General features: G+C 46.4%; 2 protein-coding genes across 2 annotated transcripts in view; one reads left to right on the top strand and one right to left on the bottom strand.

Annotated features, from left to right (window-relative positions):
• The window catches only part of Arhgap31 (Rho GTPase activating protein 31), a 110,601-nt gene extending 105,619 nt beyond the window's left edge, over positions 1-4,982 (top strand). Inside the window, exon 12 of the mRNA XM_057764275.1 lies at positions 40-4,982. Within this exon, the coding sequence (XP_057620258.1) occupies positions 40-2,409 (2,370 nt within the window). The 3' untranslated portion in view covers positions 2,410-4,982. The remainder of the gene's footprint in view (positions 1-39) is intronic.
• A 7,262-nt stretch (positions 4,983-12,244) lies between these two features.
• Positions 12,245-16,006, bottom strand: part of Tmem39a (transmembrane protein 39A) — a 29,721-nt gene continuing 25,959 nt past the window's right edge. The window contains exons 8-9 of the mRNA XM_057766157.1: positions 15,542-15,662; positions 12,245-12,707 (exon numbers count right to left, since the gene is read on the bottom strand). Of these exons, the coding sequence (XP_057622140.1) occupies positions 12,474-12,707; positions 15,542-15,662 (355 nt within the window). The 3' untranslated portion in view covers positions 12,245-12,473. The remainder of the gene's footprint in view (positions 12,708-15,541; positions 15,663-16,006) is intronic.

Here is a 16,006-nt window from a genome sequence, read left to right as displayed (position 1 = left end):
TCTGGACTCCAAAGTAACCAGGGTCCTCTTGTTTTTCAGGATGAAGATGACCTAGCTCACACCCTGATCTGGCCTGAGATTCAACAGGAACTGAAAATCATTGAATCAGAGGAGGAGCTCTCCTCTTTGCCACCCCCTGATCAGAAGAGAAGTCCAATAACTGAGACAGATCCAGCCCCATTTCCCTTCCCAGAGGCCTCTGTGAGTTCGCCCTGTAGCTCTACACCTCTGCAAGTGTGGACAAGGGACTCAGCCAATCAGAACACACAGGAGGCTGCCATCCTCGCCAATAGAGAGAAATTGGAGCCAGTTGGCAGCATCCCTGGGTCAGAGTCTGAGCAGGTGCTCAGCCCGGACCCAGCCGGTCTGGCACCTCTGCAATTACTTCTGTTTGAGAAGGTGTCTTCTCCAGCTAGGACAGACACAGGAGGCCCAAGAAATCTCTCTCCTCCACTTCCTCCTGCTCCTCCCCCTCCAACACCTCTGGAGGAGGAGCCTCGAGTCTTGCTGTCAAAGGAAAACCCTGACAGAGACAAATCATCCGTGGATTCCAGGACAGATGCCTACACAGAGCAGCCAAAACCCAGAGACAATCCTGGCGTCCCTAGCCTCTGTCAGAGAGAAGAGGCCGTTGCCAGCTCCAACGAGAAGCAAAACGCCAAGTGCGCTGTTCCGAGCCCAGCACAGGAGGTCGAAGTCTCCCCTCCAGAAGAGGGGGATGCACCCCACGCAGCACAGGAGCCTTCAGACTGTGATGACGACGACACGGGGACAGACACTGCTCAGCACGGCCTGGAGATGGTAGAACCCTGGGAGGAGCCCCAGTGGGTGACCAGTCCCCTTCATTCTCCCACCCTGAAAGAAGTGCAGGAGTCGCAGGTGCAGTGCGCCCAGGCCCACCGACTGGAGAGGAGACTTTGCCACAGGCCCAGCCTTCGCCAGAGCCGCTCGCTGGATAGCAAAAGCACTGGTCAGAGTCACTGGACTCTCGAGATTTCCTTCTCCAGCAGCTGTGCCGACCTTGAAACGGAGAGGAATTATGAGTCTCTGCAGCCCCCCATGGCCAGGAGCAAGATTGCTGGGTGGGAGGAAAAAGCCCTGAAAGCCTTCAGAGAGTTCTCTGGCCTGAAAGGGTTAGAGGCTCTTCCCAGCCAGAAGGGACTGTCTGGTGTACCGCCCAAACCAGTGGAAACCAACTTCAGCAGTCTGGAAGAGGGAAAGGAGCAGGAATCAGAGCAAGGACTCAGCAACCGTCAGATGGAACACAGTCATGTCCCCGGGCCTGAGAGCAGCACAGAACGTTCACCTACGGCTCCAGACAGCACCTTGCCTGGGGAGCACCCCCTAAAGCTACAGCTTAAGAGCACTGAGTATGTACCTTCCAAAGGGAAACACAGGCCTTCCTCCCTCAACTTGGACTCTGCCACGCCCATCGCTGACCTCTTCCGACTTGAGAACGGGGCTTCATTTAGTTCACCTGGCATAGAACTCTCTGAACTAGGAGACGCCAAGGTTTCCTGGGTGACCTCCTCTCACTGTCAAGCAGCCCCCTGGAACCCCCAGGACACTCAGGACCTGAACATTGTTGCCCATGCTCTGACAGGCCGTCGGAACTCAGCTCCTGTGAGCGTGTCAGCTGTAAGAACCTCCTTCATGATCAAAATGTGTCAGGCCAAGGCTGTCCCTGTGATCCCACCCAAGATTCAGTACACGCAGATCCCACAGCCCCTGCCCTCTCAGAACACAGGGGAAGGGGGTACTCAGCCTCTAGAGAAGAAGCAGGAAGAGCCTGTTTCAACCACTGAGACCCCTCAGAAACTCACCAAAGATGATTCCCCCTCCTCCCTGGAGAGCCCAGAGGAAGAGCAGCAACCAAAGCAAGAGACAGGAGCCTTTGCATCCCAGAGGAAGGACAGCCCTGCATCCTGTGCGTGCGAGGGATCCTTCTGCTCTCCGGAACCAGGGGCCTCCAGTCTGCTCTCCACACAGGATGCGATGGTGCCATGCAGGAAACGCACATCAGAGACAGAACCATCAGGGGAGAACCTTCTTTCTTCGAAACTGGAGCGAGCGTCTGCGGGTCCTAAGTCTTTCCACAGGTCAAGGCCAGGAAGACCTCAGAGCCTAATCTTATTCCCCATCATGGACCACCTACCCTCCTCATCCACAATGATAGATTCCAAGGTCCTGCTGTCCCCCATCAGAAGCCCCACTCAGACAGTCTCCCCTGGCCTTCTCTGTGGAGAGTTGGCGGAAAACACGTGGGTCACAGCGGAAGGGGTTACGCTTAGGAATAAGATGACCATCCCTAAGAATGGCCAGAGACTAGAGACGTCAACAAGTTGTTTTTACCAGCCCCAGCGGAGATCCGTGATTCTGGATGGAAGAAGTGGGAGGCAAATAGAATGAGACCAGTTGGCCCGATGGCGTCTGCAAAAACGTCAGGTTCATCTGGAGGTTATTATAGGACCAACTGGCCATTTTTCCAGGCACAAGTTATCTAAATGGAGGCTTATTTTGGCCTCTGACCACCCCCATCTCCCACTTCCCCTGTCTCTCTCTGTCTTTGACCATGCATGAGTCCATTTGTCAGAAGAATGGTCAAGACAAGGACCAAAAAGTCAGATTTAAGTAAGTCCACAGGAGCAAGTTGGGAAGGTTAGGCAAGGGAAGCGGATGGAATGCTCGCCTCCAGTGGAAATTGGGGGTCGTCTGTGAGTCACAGCATTTCTCTATCACCACTGTCTGTTACTGTTCAGAGCTGGCTGTGTTAGTATCCCTTGAAAGAAAGAACAATCCTTTGCCTGAGTCAGAAAAATATCCCTGTTTCCACTGAAGGCTTCTTCGTGCTTTGTTAGGTTCTTTAAAGCATGTGTTCTTTTAGACCAGTTTTCCGTAAGCTCTGTAAAAATGTATTACCCCCAAGTAGAAGCAGATCTGAAAATACAAACTAACATGCACTTAAGGTATCCAGGTGGGGGAACTTTCTTGCGCTCTCTCCCTGGGATTGCTGCAAACCTGTCTGAGGTGATCCATGAACCACAGAGAAAGTCACAATCAGTACTCAAGAGCAGAGCCCCAGATTGGCACCACCCACAAACGCTTCCTGGTGCTGGCTTTGTGACTCCCTCCACCTGCCCTGGGCTGAACTCTGATGAACAAATCCAGCAGTTAAGGCGACTGAGGACTGCAAGTCATATAGTATGGGAGAGGAAAGTCATATAGGTCTGCAGGAGTGACGTATCTGCTTTCTTAATAGTACCAGAATCCAAATGCCACATGTCATAAGGAAAAGCCTCAAAGAAAGGCACAACTTCATAGGGCCCTGATGTGTCTAAGTTGGCCAGGCATCAGGGAGAAAATTCTAGCTCAGCTTGACCATCCATCACTAAGCTGTCTGGACCCGGCATGACAGGAGAGGGGGCAATGAGGCGCCCCAGCAGTGGCTGTCACTGTCATTCATGGTCCTCAAAGGGGCGTTGCCTTTAGCCAGTGGCTCCCTTCCTTTCTCCTTCTCTCACTCAAGGGCAGATTTGAGACACCTCTCTCTGTCTTAATTCCCCTTCACCATCCACCTGAGCATGCAGACTTGCTCTTTGACATTGTCTGGAAACAAACAGATGCAGTAAACCAATCTGGTGTTCCTTACACCTGCTGGAAGATACCTGGTGCTTCCATTAGAACGCTTAATGGGGCACTTTTCAGACTCCAGCCTGGCTGAGCTCTGTCCAGAAGCTCAGTTTAGAGAAAGACTAGCAGCACCCGCGCGCTGACCCCAGTCAGTACTGGACTGGACTGGGTAGGGCTCAGCTGAAGTCATCTCCAGTGGAACTGTGGAAGCCGCAGCACAGATGTTATGCCCTCCTTTTCTCCCTCGTTAACCTTAAGGATCTGAAGTCCTGACCTAGCCCTTTAAGTAGGGCCTGGGCCAAGGCTAACTAGTAAGTCAGCTAATGAGAGTGAGCCCCCGTGAGGGAGCGCAGGAGCAGTTACTAGGTCTTCAGCCTTTGCTTTCTCGGTAGGCGAGGAAACCACTGGACCAACAGCCATGAGATGTCAACCCACGAGAAGTCTTAGGACACAGCAGTCCCCCTAGTCATAAAAGGTGAAGAAACATGGTGTGGAGAGATGAGAAAGGCCGTGTTCTGAAGACCTGAAAACGCATCCCTGCCTTAGCAAGCTCTGAGCCAGGCTCAGCACACTCATGGTAACGCCTTAGCAAAGACTCGTTCCAGTGGGACGTGAGAGGGAGAGAGCCAGGCACCGGAACACTGAAACTAATTAATTACTGTTTTAAATTTTCTGATATGTCTAGGATGTATTTGTACTGGCAGGTAGACAGAAAAGCCGTCATCTGTACACTAACAAATGACTTCAATCCCGAGGGCGGGTTCCTAAAATGATTGCCACGCTCCTTTAGATACCATTCATTTGCTACACCACCTTCAGAAGGATGGGCATGTGCGTGTCCCCATGACCCTCTGATACTTATTTGGAAATCTTCCTTACTTCAAGTTTTCTTAGCCAGTCAACTCCAGAAGGGTTTGGGGTTTTCCCATCTCAGAGTCCTGTTTCTGAAGTGGTCCTTTTTTGACGGTCTTACAGCTATCAACTGTCACATACATATTTATACATTTTGTGGGCTGGATAAGCCTGCATTGATGAAACTCATTCCATGGCAAAGAACTTTTTCCTCAAGATGCCCCGGGTCACCATTTGGCCACCACCGGGGGCAGAATGGCAATCAGAGTACTTGCTTCCATCCAGTGAAGTAGCATTGCTGTCAGAACTGCTATTATGCCAAAAAGAGCAGGAGTCACTCTTCGGAGCAACTGCCAGTCCCCAACCCAGGGTAGCTCATTTTCAAGACTGAAGTTCAAGCAAAATGCTTACATGTACCCTTTTTTTTTTGACATATTACTGTTGCTTAAGTCAATGATCCATATTTATTTACAAAACAGTCCTCCCAAGATGTCCCCCCCCCCTTTTTTGCCAAAATAGAGTGGAGAAAGACCATTGAATTTTTGTTCTTTACTCTTAGAATATGAAGAGATCTGACCAAGATGTCATAATGAAGTACACCACTGGCTTAACATAAGCCTTAAAATTCAAAATTGTACCCAAGATAAAATTCTGGACTCTGGAGACACTAAAAATGTCACTGTCAGCATCCTCATCAAGCTGGTGAGAGGGCACTAGTGACCTTGGCACTCCCCCACTGCTGAGGAGTCGGACGAAGAGGAGGGACGCTGGCAATCCAAGAGCCCGAAACAACTGGGAGCAGGGTGAGAACCACTAGATGCCAAGAGAAGGCAGAAAGCGGGACTAGCACCTTTCAGTAGGGATGGTAACAGTATCAAATGACCTACTAATTTCAAATAATCTAGTTAATCAGAATTGCAAATCCAATAAAATGTACCAGTAAGACACTTGGGTGTTGAGAACTCTGTTTTTAAAGATCAAAGTGAAAATGAGCTACTAAGTATTTCTGATGGTTTGCACGGCCCTTGTTGGCTGTAAGGTCTACCTGTTGGATGTCTACTTATAAACCAAGTAGGCTCCGATCCCACACACCATAAGAAAGGATTTCAGAGACTTTGATCATCAAAAAAAAAAAAGTCAATTTCTGCAGTTGATAAAATCACAGATAGGCCCAAGACGAACTGTTGATTAAGAAGGCCTGGAAAGCCAGGTAGTGGTGGCTCACGACTTTAATCCCAGCACTTGGGAGACAGAGGCCAGCCTGGTCTACAAAAGCTAGTTCCAGGATAGGTGCCAAAACTACAGAGAAACCCTGTCTCGAAAATGGGGGGGGGGAGCGGGAATCCTCTCGAGACTGTAAGATTGTTTGTCTCGGACTGGGATGGAAGAAGTTTCTAGTAAGCCCAATTCCTACTTCCATAAATTAGGACTACCTTCTATCACGCTGGTCCTGCTTGATGACAGCATGCATCTTGGGGTTTGCTGGCCAAGAGTATTTTCAGGCATTTCAAAGAGGCAGGTCAGCTCAGAGTGTGTAATTACAAAGAATGAACCCTCCTTTCCTAGCCAAACAGTGGTGGAAGGAGAAAATAACAAAAGGAGGGGGAGACGGCAGAGGGCGACTGGCTGAGACCACGCCAGTTCAGGAAGTGCAAAATGATTGACACACACAGAGATCACTTAGGTTGGGGTACGTGAGCAACGCAGGGCTGGGTTCTCAATGTGGGTAAAAGGAGGTAGCTAATGTAAGAAGCCATGAACCCCGATGCTTTGAATCGACATAGTGCCGCTGTACTTTCTGGCTTAAAATTCTGCAAAGCAAAGCACTTTTTTCAAAGGACCCTACTGGCAGCCATATGATCGATTGCAAGCTGTTTTTGAACTCTACAAGTGTTTCCAAAGATATAATCAAAATGTTTTCTATTCATTAAAAAATATATTAAACATACCCATAGAGAAATTTAAGTATAATTAAGAGATTGTTATGCTTTAAAATGTACTCTAATAAATCATATAAAATATAATTCTTGGGGTGGACTATTGGTTAGAGGACATGGGGGTCACCAAAATCAACACACGGACATAAATCACAAGGTGTCATGCTCACATTGCTAGTTTGTTGTGTGACATCAAGGTCAGATTTCACAAACCTTCCATAAATTTTGGGTTTGCTTTCAAGAACAGTTGATGAGAGGGGCTGCTAGAGAGATGGTTCAGCAGCTGAGCACTGGCTGTCCTTCTGGAGGACCTGAGTGGATTCCCAGCACCCAGCTGTTGGCTCACAACCTTCTCTAATCCCAGTTCTAGGAGATTCCTCCCCTCTTCTGGTTTTCACCATGCACACACATGGGGTATAAACACACACGCAGGCCAAACACCCATACACATAAATGCGGTCGTGGGGAGAGAAACTTATGATGGGGTCTCACTCTCTGGATCCAACTGGCCTGAAGCTATGTAGTCCAGTCTGGTCTTGGACCTGCAGCAGTCTTGCTTCAGCCTCCCAAGTGTCAAGATTACATGCACGCGTCACCATGCCTGACTTCCATTAGCTTGTTTTTGCTAATCAACTGTTTGCAACTTCACTCTCTTACCACAGTCATTTAACCAAACACCCAGGATAAATTGACATCCTGTACCAAGTACAAGCTGTAACAACAACAACAACAAAAAGACAGTCAACTCCTTGAAACTCTGTAGCTTAAACAGAGCTATGAACCCTCTGCGTAGGTGCAGGCTCGGGTTCCTTATAACTTGAATCAGTTGTGGGCTTTTGTTTTGGGGGTGGACACTGATTTGTTCGAAGTGTGCGGAGACCAGAGACTGATGGACGATGTCATCTGCAGTCGCTCTCCGTGTTATTTCCTAAGGTGGACTCTCACCAAGCTTGGAGCTTGCTCAGTAGGCTAGTCTAGCTGGCTTGCCCTTGGGATACTCTATCTCCCCTGCCAAGGACTGGGATTAAAGATAAACTTGCCACACCTGCACAGCTTTTCTGTGGGTGCTGGGGATCTGAACTTGCACAGCAAGGGGTTTGTCCACTGAGCCAGACCCCACCCTGAGGACTGAGCGGTCATCGGTCATCCAGTGTACGTTCACTATCCTAGCATTTATCACCACACACACACACACACACACACACACACGGGAATTGGGGTGTGAAAGGAACATTTAGACTACTCTCTCAACTGTTCACTTCCTGACTCTGAGGATACTTCTACTCCACCAGACTTCTCTGCTCCTGCACCATTGCTCCTCCCTGTCCCCCACAAAAGCCCTATCAGAATGTATGGTCCCAACTATTTCAACTTTTTCAGGTGTGATACAGTCAACGTGCCAAATATCCTAGATTTAGCACCAGGCTCCACTTCCTACTACCACGTATCCCATCAGCACCTGGAAGAATTTTGTTCTCAAGGGAAACTTACCAACACCCGTGCAATACATGGTTCTTCTTACTTGGTATTACTAAGCCCTCATATATGCCGGGCAACCACTTTACCGGACTTACCTATCTCTCTAGTCCTCAAATTTTCTATTATGTGTGTCTTTTGCCTGCAAGTGTACTTGTTACCAATAGAGCTCAGAAGGTACCAGGCCCTCTAGAACTGGAGTTACAGGTGGTTGTGAGGCACCATGTGGGTGCTGTGAACCAAATCCAGGTCCTCTTCAAGAATAAGTGCTCCTAACGGCTGGGCCACCTCTCTAGCCCTGCATCCATTTTTCAAAATGACATTTATCACGTGTGTGAACATGATGGGGTTGAGGCGTATGTGGAGAGCAGAAGGCAATTTTCAGTCAGTTCCTTCCACAAGGGCCAGGAACCAAAAGCAGAGTCCACACTGACAGCAAGTGCTTTACCTACGCCATCTCACCACTCCCCAACCTTGCACCCCTACGCCATCTCACCACTCCCCAACCTTGCACCCCTACGCCATCTCACCACTCCCCAACCTTGCACCCCTACGCCATTTCACCACTCCCCAACCCTGTACTCTTGGCTTCTGATTTTGAGACAGGGTTTTCAGACTAGTCTCAAATTTACTCTATGGTTAACTAGGCCTTGGATTTTGACCCTCCTGCCTCCAGTTCCTCAGTATCAGAGATCATGGGCTTCCTTCAAAGGCCTATGTTTACAGTTCTTTATTTTTACTCACTTAGAATTGTGTCTCTGTGTGTGTGTGTCAAGTGCCAAAGTGCACATGTGGAGGTCAGAGGACAAGCTACAGGTCTGAAAGTTTTTTCCAGATTCCAGGAATTGAACTCCGGCTGTCAGGCTTGATGGCAAGTGCCTTTACCACTGAACTACCTTGCTCTCTGATGACTTCTATGTGCTTCTAGGGTTATACATACATCATTTCATACTCCGTATTTTGTTATCCTAAACTCCTGTCTTTACTCTCTGGAACCTTCTTTCTGTTCTTGTTTCTCTATTTCATTTGTGGAAGACTGCTAATACTTGACCCACCATTCTAACAGCACTATTATCAAATCTGAAGACAGCCTCAGACTCCTGAGTACCGGGATGACAGGTATACACCTCCACACATGGCTTTATGACGTCCAGTCAACCTGCCTGGTACCTATCTGCTCTTCTTGTTCCACACCTTTAGAATTCAGCCAAACCAGCTCTCAACAGAGGCAGAATCCTGTTTATAAGACGAGTCTAGGGGGCTGGAGAGACAGATCAGATCTTCTCTTCTGCAGAGAAGAACATGGGGGTTCTTCCAGAAAACCCAAGTTTGATTCCCAGCCCATATGGGGGCTCATAAGAATCTATAACTCAGTTCCTAGGGGATCCAACACCCTGTTCTGGCTTCCATGGGTATCAGATGACACACTGCAGACATACATGCGAACAAAAGACTCACATTAAGTTGTTTTTTAAAAGGCCCATCTTCTCTAATTATCTCAACTGTTTCTGTACCCAAGAACCAACTTGGGACCTTTTGTTGTTGCTGCTGAGACACAAGAGTCTTATTACGCACCCTTAGCTGACCTCAAACTATAGTCCTCCTCCATCAGGTTCCTGAGTGCTGAGATTACAGGCATGTGCCACAAGACCTAGCTAAACTGTCAGCCAAGAAAAGGAAAACTAGATTCCAAGGAAAGCAAAGCTAGATGGCAGCTTCCCTGCCTTCCGATCCTCAGTTATATTTAGCTGAACCACTTTAAATGGCAAGAAAGCTAATATACTCTGCTTTCCTTTTCTTCTTCCTCCACTGTACAAAGTGATTCCCCATAAAGTCAATGCTCTTGCTGCTACAAAATGAAGTTTTTGGGTTTGCTGGATGGCTTAGTGGATAAGGCTTTGCTACCAGGCCAGACAACCCGAGTTCAACTCCGGCAGACTGTCAGCTGTATCTTCACTATAGCTTTATCTTGCTGTGTCTGACTTTTGCTGAGAAATCAGATGCGAAGGCTGTGAGATGGCTCAGGAGATGAAGGCATTTCCACACAAGCCTGACACCTGATTGCAACACATGGATCCATGTAAAGTTAGGAGAGAACTCCCCAAAATTATCATCTGCCTTCCAAAGACACACTCACAAACTAAATAATTTTCCTTTTCCTGAGACAGGGTTTCTCTGTGTAACAGCCTGGCTGTCCTAGAGCTCACTCTGCAGACCAGGCTAGCCTGGAACTCACAGAGATCCGCCTGCTTCTGCCCCCTAAATGCTGGGACTAAAAGCGTGCACCACCACCGCCTGGCTGACAAAATCACTTTTGAAAGTATTTTAAAGGTCTAGAGAGACGGCTCAGCAGTGAAGAGAAATTACTGCTCTTCCAGGGGACCTGAGCTCAGTCCCAAGTACCCACATCAGATAGCTCACAACCACCCGTAATTCCAGCTCCAGGAGATCCAATGCCTCTGGCCTCCAGACACAGAATTATACATCAGCCCTGAAAGGAATATGGTAATGCACACCACTACTGTGGAGACTCAGATACGAGCAGCACAAGCCCAGGGCCAGCCTGGACCACAAGATTCTTCCTTTAATCTCAGCCAGGCATGGTGCACGCCTTTAATCCCAGCACTCGGCAGGCAGAGACAGGCGATCTGAGTCCAAGACCAGCCTGATCTACAAAAAGAGTTCCAGGATAGTTAGGGCTACGTAGAGAAACCCTGCTGGGGGGGGAGGGGGGTGGAGGAAGGGAGAGAAATAAAGGGAGGGAGAGAAGGAAGGAGGGAGGAAGAAAGGGGTGTCTCCTCAGAGATGGTGATACACACCTGTAATTTACCATTCCAGAGACCAATACAGAAGGGCTGTGAGAGCAAGACCTTTTCTAAAAGGAAAGAAAACAAAAGCATTCCTTAGAGACGCCTTCTAACAGCTGGTGGTCGTGAGCCACTTCAGCCATTCTATAGCTTTCCAAATTAAGTCCCGCTTTCCTCTTTAAAAGAAGCCGTCAACAGGTGCCACTTCCTGTTCCCTGGTGTTGACTTCCGTCTCTACTGCACTCATCACTACCGCCAGAAGGACTACAGTCTTGCTGACTATAGGGCTCAGCACACGCCCTCAGGATGAGCGCCTGCCTTTCCTACAGCCCAATGCCTAGAGGACACCTAGGACACCTGGAGAACAACACTCATCTGCTGAATGCTAGCAGACTGGTTGTCAGATACTCAAATGTTAAGAGCAGCATCCACATCAAACTAAGAAAGCCTTGGCTAGCTGCAACATGGTGGGCAGTGCACAGACCTATTCCTAGAATATGCTTCCTTTTGAGAATCCTTCTTCAAGGACTGTTTGCAGAGCTAAGTTTTTGAACTATCAGGTTGTTTTTTGTTTAGTAAGTCCCATCTGGGTCATCCAAAGCTTCAAAGTCTAAGCAGGTAAGCCCAGCTCTATTTCTTCTCTAAAACAAGAAGCTGTAAGCACATAACTCTCACAGCAAGGACAGTGGTGTCCTAAAGGGTTAATGCACAAATATGAAGGTTCTAAAGTATGGAATTTATTTACTTCTCTTTGTAATGCTGAGGAATGAAGAGCCCTGTGCATATGAAACAAGCACAGTGCCACGGAGCTGATCTGCAGCCTTTGCGTATGAAATTTAAAACACCAGTTTTGGATACAGGTCAAATTCTGAGGACAGAATAGCAACTTCTCCTATTTTTCCTTCCCGAGAACTCCAAGCACAGCGCTACTATAAAGAGGTAGCAGCGAGACTGCACCTAAGGCTGTTTCTGCCGAGGGCTTGCCCATCCTCCCCACTGGTTGAGGGTTTTCAATCTCCTCACACTCTAGAGACCCGCGTTTCCACTCATCCTCTCCCTGGGATCCAGCTTCACATCTTCTTCATGAACGTGGGCACACTACACACTTCCTGTCTTTGAAAAGCACTATTACATATATAACTAAGAGTAAAATGGAAATCTTTGAAAGCAAAAGCCATGAAAGTGACAGCAAACCCCAGAACACCAGGTGAAATGAATCAGAAGTATCACAAGAACAGGTCAGCAAAGACGAACTTAGGATGGTCTCCTCCCAGTAGGCAACAAAGAGCACCTGACCCAAGATTTGAACCCAGCTTGCTGAAATTACCTCAGCACTATTAGCATGTAAATTAGAGGGCACTGGGTGCTGGAAGGCAACCCCATCCATCTCTTTTTTTTTACAGCAATTACTAGGGCCAGGGAAGGAACGAAAGCTAAGGAAAGACTGGAGAGACAACAGACACACCTAAGACACCGTGTCAAGAGATATGCAAGATATGTTTCTAAGTGAATGCTACTCCAGAGCCAGACAAACAGGTTAACCTTTTACTGAAAGGGCGACCTCCCATGTATAATATTCAAATATACTAACACATGAAAGATAACATCACCTTGTTTATGGATACATTTAATATCCCTTGCCCTTCCCAACTTTCAAAACATAATAGTATACAAAATATAAAATATCTTAAATATTTATAAAAATCGCAAGAAAAAAATAGATCGTATGAAAATATTTTTATCTCAGTTCTCCCTCGTGTTGAGAGGCAGCTTAATTTGCCTTGAGTTCGTAACTGTTGAGGGGGTAGGAGTACGCCCTGCCTAAGACGATTCTGTCCCGGAGGAGCTTAAACAGAACATAGTAGTTGCAGAAAAGGATGAGCGCCATGGAGAGTGTGTGGTTCCACTTCTCTGACCGCAGCAAGGAATAGAGCTGGTAGGAGACGACACTGCCCTCGATGAAGATGAGCAGGTTCAGCAGCCTTAACGGGCGATGAAACAGGAACTGTAGGAAACAAATTGTTGTATCATGGAAAAACTGAAATTACTGAATTCATTTTCCTAAAACTGCTTCATAGTTCTAAGTTCACATAACCAATATCAAGCACATCTGCATATTCAGTGTCACCATTTCTGAGATCTGAAACCTTTCTCCTTTTTCCTCATCAACTATGAAATAAATTCTACTGCAATGCCTCTAAAATGTAAGAGACGACTATGCCCAATATGATTTTTTTCTAACATGGTATCGTGATGTTATTTTATCTAAGACATTCCAAAGCATATTTATCTAAGACCAGATTGGTAAAAAGACCACATGGAAATAATTTTAGAATTTGTACCAGACTCAAAAATTAAAAATTGCAATGTAGTAGCAATATAACTACTCAAAAATGTATTGTTAAGCCGGGCGATGGTGGCGCACGCCTTTAATCCCAGCACTTGGGAGGCAGAGGCAGGCGGATCTCTGTGAGTTCGAGACCAGCCTGGTCTACAGAGCTAGTTCCAGGACAGGCTCCAAAGCCACAGAGAAACCCTGTCTCGAAAACCAAAAAAAAAAAAAAAATGTATTGTTAATCATTCTTAGCTTAGGATCTTAGGGTCTAATGTAAGGCATAAATACCAATATTAGGCAAGTCTGGGGAAAAAGAAAAGTATAACAAATTGAAATATCAGTATGACAGCTTCTTAAATTCTGCAGGGTTTCTATGTAGCCCAAGCCAGCTGACACTAGCCATCCTCTCCCCTTTGCCTTGTGAGTGCGGGATTACAGGTACGTGCCACCTTGCCAAACTACAACAGTGTCGTAATCTTCCCTTAAACCATTTGCCAACTATGATCACTGACTGAAATTCTCTACCTCGTATACGTCTGCTGAGCATGTTTTCCTTCCCCCAATATGGAAAAATCAGGTTCGAAAAGGCATGCAAAGAAGAAAAATGGGGACTGAACAGGCATCAGAGCCACACTAAAAACAGGACTTCTTATTTTCCCTCATCAGATTTTTTACTCTACAGGGCTAATCCTAGTTTATTAATAAAAAGGTACTCTGAATATGGAGACACAGATTGTAACATAACATGAACCCACAGAGCCCTACATTCAAATGAAGACAGATGTGGTCTATACTGGTATGTCATCTAAAAACAACTAATGTGGATGGAAGTTCAATTGCCTTGGCTGCTCTCAAGGACACTTAGCTTCTCTGGGCAGTCTTCAGGGGAAAGGAAGTCTTGAACTTGAATCATATTAACATATTCAGCAACTCCATGTATAAAATGGCTCAGAATTACTGTTGTAGAAAGATTAAGAATAGTCATTTCCCTTTGTTAGCATTAAAAAAAGCCATTTCAAATTCTACAGCAAAGTGTAGTTAACTGTACTAGTAACCTAGAAACTGATCAGGTCATAAAGGTTTTAAAGTGTAACAGCTACTGCTAATGGACAGGTTTCATTAGGTTTGATTTATTGGAGGTTTTTCACACTGTAGCCAAAGGCTGGCCTTGAAACTCTGATCCTTCTGTCTCTACTTTCCCAAAGGATAGGATTACTGGTGTGAGCTGCCTTCTACGTACACAGAGCGGTTTATATGAAGTTCTAAATTCCTGGGCTCCTCCAGGGATTGACTCAGAAGTCTAGAAAAGAGGCCCCATCACTGTTACAACATGACAATCTAGACAGCACTAGGATCACCTTTGAGAAGTAGTGATTGACCTATTTGGTTTTGCAAAACCAGCAATTAGTTCATCTTTCTTATATGAATTTGGCTTGGTTTTCCAGCTGTCCAACATGAACAAAAAAATTATAATAAAATATCTAATTGGTATAGCTTAAGGGACAGCACTGGTCAAAATAATTCATTCCCAAATATGCAAGACTGCACTGGCTGAATTAAACACTTATGGAGAAATCAAAGCTTATGGAGCTGTGACATGATGCACTCCTCATCTTAAGGCAACCCACACGTAGAGGAAAGGCTGTTGTCTCCTTCTCAAGGCCCTCACCCTCCTCAAGCTCTTCTCTCCCACAGCTATTTCCAGGCATCTTGCCCTAATGTCAGTTCCTAGACGTCAAAAGCCTCCATAACCAGAAAGTCTGTGGTACTCTTACAAGGAACTGGGAGGGAAAAGGGGGGAAAAAGACTTTTAAAAACTAAAACCTCTATTTTCTAACAGAATTCAAAGGCACTACACCACACACCTCTACATATCCATTTCCCCCACCCACCCTGGTCAGCCCCTGCCCTTTCTTTAGAAGCAGAGACTTCTGACTCCTAGAGCTGGAGTTGCTAGAAAAGCGCTCAGCTCAAGGTTAAGTCCAAATGGGATAGGAGCTGAATTAATAAGAGCCTACTGCTTTTTCCTCCTCAATTTTAACTTTTTTAACTTCTTTCTTTCAAACTCAGGTAAACACTTCAAAAGACCCCATTATTACTGCATTAAATAGTACTTTAACTTTAATGCTCAGATCTCGTTAGTTCTTGGACAGGATCAATATAGACAAAACTGACCTTGAGTTCTTGATCCTCCTGTCTCCACCTCCCAAGTGCTGGGAATACAATATGCCACCACGCCAGGCTCATATACAACATCTCTGAAGGATACCCCAAACCATACCACTACCAAATTAAACTATGAAGTGAAAAAGGAAATCACATAATTGCCTTGTTTTGAGCAATGGTATGTGGATTTCAGGCTGCCTTTCCAAAGACATTTCTCAAGGTCACGGGCCAGTATCAACTTCCTATAGTGTATTACATACTGTGCTAGATGCTTACACACAGAGTGGCCTCCTAACAATTTTAAGTTTACTCTTGAGAAATAAGTAAGTGGTACTTGCATAAAAGCGGGCATGGGATACATCTGAAGGCACTGCCACGTTGTAAGGTCCCATGGCTCTATATAGACATCTGCTGTGCCGCACCAGCACCCCTTGAGGCCATATTGTGTTTTCTGACCAACTATGGGAGAAAGAAATGCACTGTTAGGATACTGAGAATTAGGGGAGACAGTGTTTTGAAAGGCCAGCTATATTTCTATGGAAATCAGATTAAGCATTCAAGGCTTCATCTGCCTGCATTCTGAACATACACACAGTAATTCCATAGCCAAGCTCTTAGGAGTTAGAAAAGATTTGTTACGATGACTACATTGTTATACAGTACAGAGAAACTACCGAGTGATACAGTTGACTTGGTGTTGAAGGACTTACGGGCGTGGGAGAGTGAGCAGGCCAGAAAACAAAGTGTAAGAGGGCGGACAGTCATCTGGATCCCAAGTGAGCAGCGAGAGGATACAAACAAGA

Source organism: Chionomys nivalis, chromosome 3 (assembly GCF_950005125.1).
Source record: "Chionomys nivalis chromosome 3, mChiNiv1.1, whole genome shotgun sequence".
Classification (NCBI taxonomy): Eukaryota; Metazoa; Chordata; class Mammalia; order Rodentia; family Cricetidae; genus Chionomys; species Chionomys nivalis.
The sequence above is the reverse complement of the archived record's forward strand: the minus strand, read 5'-3'. Positions and strand labels throughout refer to the sequence as shown.